The following is a 6,000-nucleotide window of genomic DNA, read 5'->3' as shown; positions in this document are numbered from 1 at the left end:
GATTGTTTGATTGCTAACGTTAGCAAACGCCATTCAAGTGACAGCCTTTGTTGTGCTTGATTGCTTACTTACTTGCCAGCAGTGAACAAACTTCGTTATGTAGGTCAATTTTTATTGATATTACAGAAGTCTCTCGCTAGCAGGCTACTTCAGCCTCTAATCTAGAACTGACATTAGAGATCATGCCGTGAAAATGTGATGCCTTACGCTAATTAATACATTACTGCTGTGTAGGCTAATGTCATTATTCTGTGGCTAACAGCACAGGTAGTCGCAAAGTATAAAGTGACGCATGCGCGACTCACATCCGGTAGTGACTCACATCGGGGAGTGACAGGGTCTATGGACCCTTTCAAGAGAGTTCCATTATCAGCATCATAGTTGGCCCCACAAGACTTCCTTTTTAACATTCCATATGTTATCTTAATGCAGAGGAAGTAGATTGGGGCCCAGATAGAATGTTCAAGCATTGTTTGTGTTTACCTTGTTGAAAGGGTCCATTGTCAGAGTTTATAGATGTATAGACAGAGTTCATAAAGGGTTAAGGTAAATGTAAAGGGTATGGTGTCAGTCAAGTCCAGTCTGAAATTATGCTCATAGGATTTGTGTATGATCTGCTTTTTAGAAGCTTGACTCATACTAGATATGTAGAGTTCACTTATTATGAGAGGTTGATATGTGTTATAAACTGCATGTGTGAGACTTGTGTGTGTCTGTCTGTAACACACATAAAACAATTTAAATGACATTTCCTTAGATCATCTGTGCTCTGAAGTTTATCAAAAGGGCTTGATTAGTAAGTGAAGTCCAGTCAATGGCTACATTTGTACATGTGTTGTTCTGACATCTGTAAAAGATCTGTAAAAGGGACTGACATTAATATTGTATTAATTGTATTATTTACAGGGCATTAATATTCTTGTAGATGCGTAGAGCCTCAGAGAGTTTATGCAACGAGTAAAGCTGCTGTCCTATGGGCTTGATGTGTAGATCTGATTGGAGGAAAGATGGAGCCCTGCTCCTTGACCTTTGACCTCTGACCTCTCCCACAGGTGAACCCTCAGGACTCGGAGCACTACGGGCGCATGGTGGAGCTGTGGTTCCTGTTCAGCCTCATCTGGTCGCTGTGTGCCTCAGTGGACGAGGACGGACGCAAGAAGATTGACAACTTCCTGCGTGAGATGGATGGAACCTTCCCTAACAAGGTGCGACTGGACAAGGATGTCTGATACACACACACACACACACACACACATACACACCCACATAAATAAGTATACCACTACACACTCATTAATGAACACACACTTGGAACACACACTTACATTTGAAAGTTGTTTGACATTTAGTTGACACAAATTAACAATGCACACAAAAAGCAGGTAGACATCTGAAAGAGCCTGAAGCAATGCTTGCCAATTGGTTTTGCAGTGAGGATTAGTTTAGGAGTTGAGCACAGAGAAAGCGTTTCAAAGACTCGCCACTTTTCATTCTCCCTCCACGCTTTCACACAGGACACCATCTATGAGTACTATGTGGACACCAAGACCAAGAGCTGGACGTCATTTGAGGACAAGCTGCTGAAAAGCTGGCGCTACCCTGCCAAGTGAGTGTCCCCACACATACACACACACACACACACACACACACGTACATAGACACAGACAGACACACACACACACACACACACACTTATATAGACACAAAAAAGTGCACACACCCACACACACACACACACATGTACAGACACACACACACACACATTATATAGACACACACACACACACACACACACACACACACACACACACACACACACACACACATTATATAGACACACACACACACACACACACACACACACGCGCGCGCGCGCACACATAGAGAGCAGCGGTCAGCGCAGTACCAGCGTGCCTACAGGCCCTGAAACTGGCACTGCAGCTGGGCACCGGCGCCTCCCTGCTCCCCTCAGATACTGTATCTGCTCCTCTCTTTCTCTCCGCTCCCTCTCCTCATTTGTCATGTCACTACTTTCTTTCTTTTATGATCCCCCCTCCCTCCTTCTTCTTTTTCTGTCCTCTCATGCCTCCCTTAACTCTCTCACTTCTGCCCGCTCACTCTCCCTTTCACTCGTTTGTTTTTGTGCCCTTTTCTCTCGTCTCCCTTCTTTTATGCCCAACTCATTGGAGAGTGCTAAAAGAAAGTTGTAGCACACACACACACACACCCTCTTGCATCTTTTGTGTGTGTGTGTGTGTGTGTCTGTGCATGTGTGTTTTGTGGCTCGCCTTCAAAAAAAAAAGTTGTGAAATGCTTCTTTAATGAGCGCTTCTGTCAGGCTCTCGAAGTGAGCGCCCGGCACCTTCAGGAGAGCTCTTTCACAGATCCAGCAGACCATCCATCTTCTGCTGGTGCCGCGCACAAGTCCAGATGCCGCCACGCTGAACCCACACCCGTTCATTACCAGGGGTCAGCTTCCGCCATCAGTCATCCTCACAGGGCTCAGTCCCTCCTTACTGTCACACTATTGACCAACAGCAACAGCCACAGACAAGCCCACTGTTTAACTAATAATGCAAACATATTCATCATATGGAATGGGTGTCCACCATATGCTTGCATTCATATTTGCATATATATTGATATTTATTCCAATTCATTGTATGGATATCCACCTTATGTTTGCATTTATATTCATATATAAACATTTGGATGACACTTTTACTTATTTGCTGTAACTGAGTTCCGATTGGACTGGTGTTTACAATAGTCTGCTATTTCTGGTAGGCTGCGATGTAGCTCTAGTAATGCAATTTAAATCGACCTAAGCAAAAGCTAGGAAGCTAAAACAAATACAATACATAGTTATGAGATTATGAAGAGTTAATGTTATGTGTCACATTATTGGTTTGTTTGGTAAGAAACCATGTAATAGCCCCTCCTTATGTGATTATTATTGCAATATACTGACTTCAGCGGGACCTCTCTTGTGTCTTTTGTGTTATGGTCCTATTGTGGTTTATTTTGCTATAATGACCTGCTGGGAGGATGTAGGCCATGAAGCCACTGGATCATTTCGCATCACTGTCACATAATTGTGTCTATATATTTTTGTTCTCTCTTCACAAGTTGTTGTCAGAAGAAACAATTCTATTAGTCCAGCGTTTCATTTTCTCTCCTCCCTCTATCTCACTCCTTCATTCCTTCCGTTAGATTGTGCCATTATTATAGTGATCAGTTGGCTGCATGCTGCCTCTTTCCCTCCAGAGTCCAAGAAGGAATGCTGAAGCCTCTCTAAGTGCACATAATTGTTAGAATTTGATGTTCTCTCTTTTCTGGTGTCTGTCTTGTCTGAAGAAACACTGTTATTAACCCTGTCATTCATCCCCTCTCTCCGGAATATATATGTATATGCAGTCTATATATATATATATATATATATATATATATAGATAGATAAGTATCCACTTTGCATCATGGCTGCATTACCACCTTGAACGTGCAATAACTTTTGCTACCTGAACTCATCTGAAGTCATCTATTAATCATTACATATACATATACACACAGTCACACACACATATAAATTGTCAAAGCAAACAGTTAAACATATTTAAAGAATACACAAATATGATAAACAAAGCTACAGTACAGATAGATAGCTAGATAGATACTTTATTGATCCCCAAGGGGGAATTCCAGAAACACACAAGTACTGTACATGCATCTGACATAACCAAACTGGTGTCTGTGTGTGTGTGTGTGTGTGTGTGTGTGTGTGTGTGTGTGTGTGTGTGTGTGTGTGTGTGTGTGTGTGTGTGTGTGTGTGTGTGTGTGTGTGTGTGTGTGTGTGTGTGTGTGTGTGTCTGTCCCTCTCAGCGCCCCCTTCTATAAGATCATGGTGCCCACTGTGGACACGGTGCGCTACAACTTCCTGGTGCAGGCACTGGTGGGCAGCCAATACCCGGTGCTGCTGACGGGGCCGGTGGGTACGGGCAAGACCTCCGTGGCACAGAGCGTCCTGCAGGGCCTCGACCCCACCAAGTGGACCACTCTCACCGTCAACATGTCCTCTCAGGTAGTGAACCACCACAGCCACACTCACCGTCAACACGTCCTCTCAGGTAGTGAACCACCACAGCCACTCTCACAGTCAACATGTCCTCTCAGGTAGTGAACCACCACAGCCACACTCACCGTCAACACGTCCTCTCAGATAGTGAACTGTTAACACGTCCTCTCAGATAGTGAACCGTCAACACGTCCTCTCAGATAGTGAACCGTCAACACGTCCTCTCAGATAGTGAACCACCACAGACACACTCACCGTCAACACGTCCTCTCAGATAGTGAACTGTTAACACGTCCTCTCAGGTAGTGAACCGTCAACACGTCCTCAGATAGTGAACTGTTAACATGTCCTCTCAGGTAGTGAACCGTTATCATGTCCTCTCAGATAGTGAACTGTTAACATGTCCTCTCAGGTAGTGAACTGTTAACATGTCCTCTCAGATAGTGAACTGTTAACACGTCCTCTCAGATAGTGAACTGTTAACATGTCCTCTCAGGTAGTGAACTGTTAACATGTCCAGGTAGCTCACAGTCACAGCCATGTTTACCGTCAACATGGATAATATCACACAGATAATGTCAAGACATTAAATTGAGTGTAAGGTTTTATTAGAAAGGCTAATAAAACCATGTCCTCACAGGTAGCACTGATGTTATGGCAAAGCCACGTGACATCACATGCAAGCACAAGTCATCGCCTGAGCATTTAATAAGGTCTATCTGATGTGTTCATAAATAAACCAGATAATATGGAATTATATGATTTTAGGGAATATTATTATTATTATTATTATTATTATTATTATTATTATTACCCACCAAGTGAGTCACCTCACCGCCTACATGTCCTCAACATGTCCTCACAGGTAGGCATATCATAGCACACCACGTCACATCAACATGTCCTCACTGGTAGGCATATCGTAGCACACCACGTCACATCAACATGTCCTCACTGGTAGGCATATCGTAGCACACCACGTCACATTGGAGCACAGACTCACTTCACACTGGGTAACGCCAAGGCAGCGCTCTGAAAGGCCTGTGAGAAAAGGAGGAAGTAGCAGGCTGTTTTTACCCACTTCATTAGAGAAGATGGATTTAGAGATTGATTGTGGGGACTGTTTGGACCAGTAATGTTGATGCATAGGTAGCACTCGTGTCAGAGCACAGCCTAATCAATTCACAAGCGAGCACAGACAAGCGATTGGACAAGGGATATCTGATGTGTCTGTATATATCTTGAGCCGGATAATGTAAAATAATATGATTTAGTGCAAAATAATAATTAGCGTTATTATTTATTTTAAAATGTTTAAAATTATATAACATTATATACATACTAAATGTAAATATAATTGTATTTGCACATTTCATAGAATGATGGTTAACAAAAGTTAGATAGACTGTGTAAAGGGTGATGAAGTTACCAGATCACATTACAACATTACAGTGTGTTACTGCTTACAGTGTGAGTTGGAAGAAGGCACACAGAAGGGAATAACTAACAGGTAGTTTTTACCCTCTTGAGAGCACAGTCGATTAGGACTGATTTGTAGATTTAAAAATTGGATTGTAGGAGAAGTTATACTGTTGATGCACAGGCCAGAGTGTTTGTGTGTAGTTTGTGTAATAACGCTCTGCCATTAGGCATGGCGGAGGTAGATAGGCTTGAGGCTGCTGCGTGCTGCTGGTTGCCGGTTGAGATCTGCTGGTTGAGATCGAGTTGATTGCAGGTTGAGTATACCATGTACTATACCATAACATATACTATAATATGCAATATACAACACATACTATATATACAACAAATAGTATATGCAATATACAACAAATACTATATATACAACAAATACTATATGCAATATCCAACAGATACTATAATATGCAATATACAACAAATACAATATGTAAGGGATAATGGACGAC

General features: G+C 42.5%; 1 protein-coding gene across 1 annotated transcript in view; it reads left to right on the top strand.

Annotated features, from left to right (window-relative positions):
• dnah2 (dynein, axonemal, heavy chain 2) overlaps positions 1–6,000 on the top strand; it is a 252,822-nt gene that overhangs the window by 158,787 nt on the left and 88,035 nt on the right. Inside the window, exons 45-47 of the mRNA XM_076289590.1 lie at positions 1,053–1,205; positions 1,515–1,606; positions 3,880–4,078. Coding sequence (XP_076145705.1) covers positions 1,053–1,205; positions 1,515–1,606; positions 3,880–4,078 — 444 coding nt within the window. The remainder of the gene's footprint in view (positions 1–1,052; positions 1,206–1,514; positions 1,607–3,879; positions 4,079–6,000) is intronic.

This window comes from Alosa pseudoharengus, unplaced genomic scaffold (assembly GCF_046254945.1).
Source record: "Alosa pseudoharengus isolate Yale_2024_CS ecotype anadromous, Long Island Sound unplaced genomic scaffold, YU_APseudo_1.1 YU_APseudo_1.1_scf_17, whole genome shotgun sequence".
Classification (NCBI taxonomy): domain Eukaryota; kingdom Metazoa; phylum Chordata; class Actinopteri; order Clupeiformes; family Clupeidae; genus Alosa; species Alosa pseudoharengus.
This window is presented reverse-complemented; position numbering and strand designations above follow the sequence as displayed.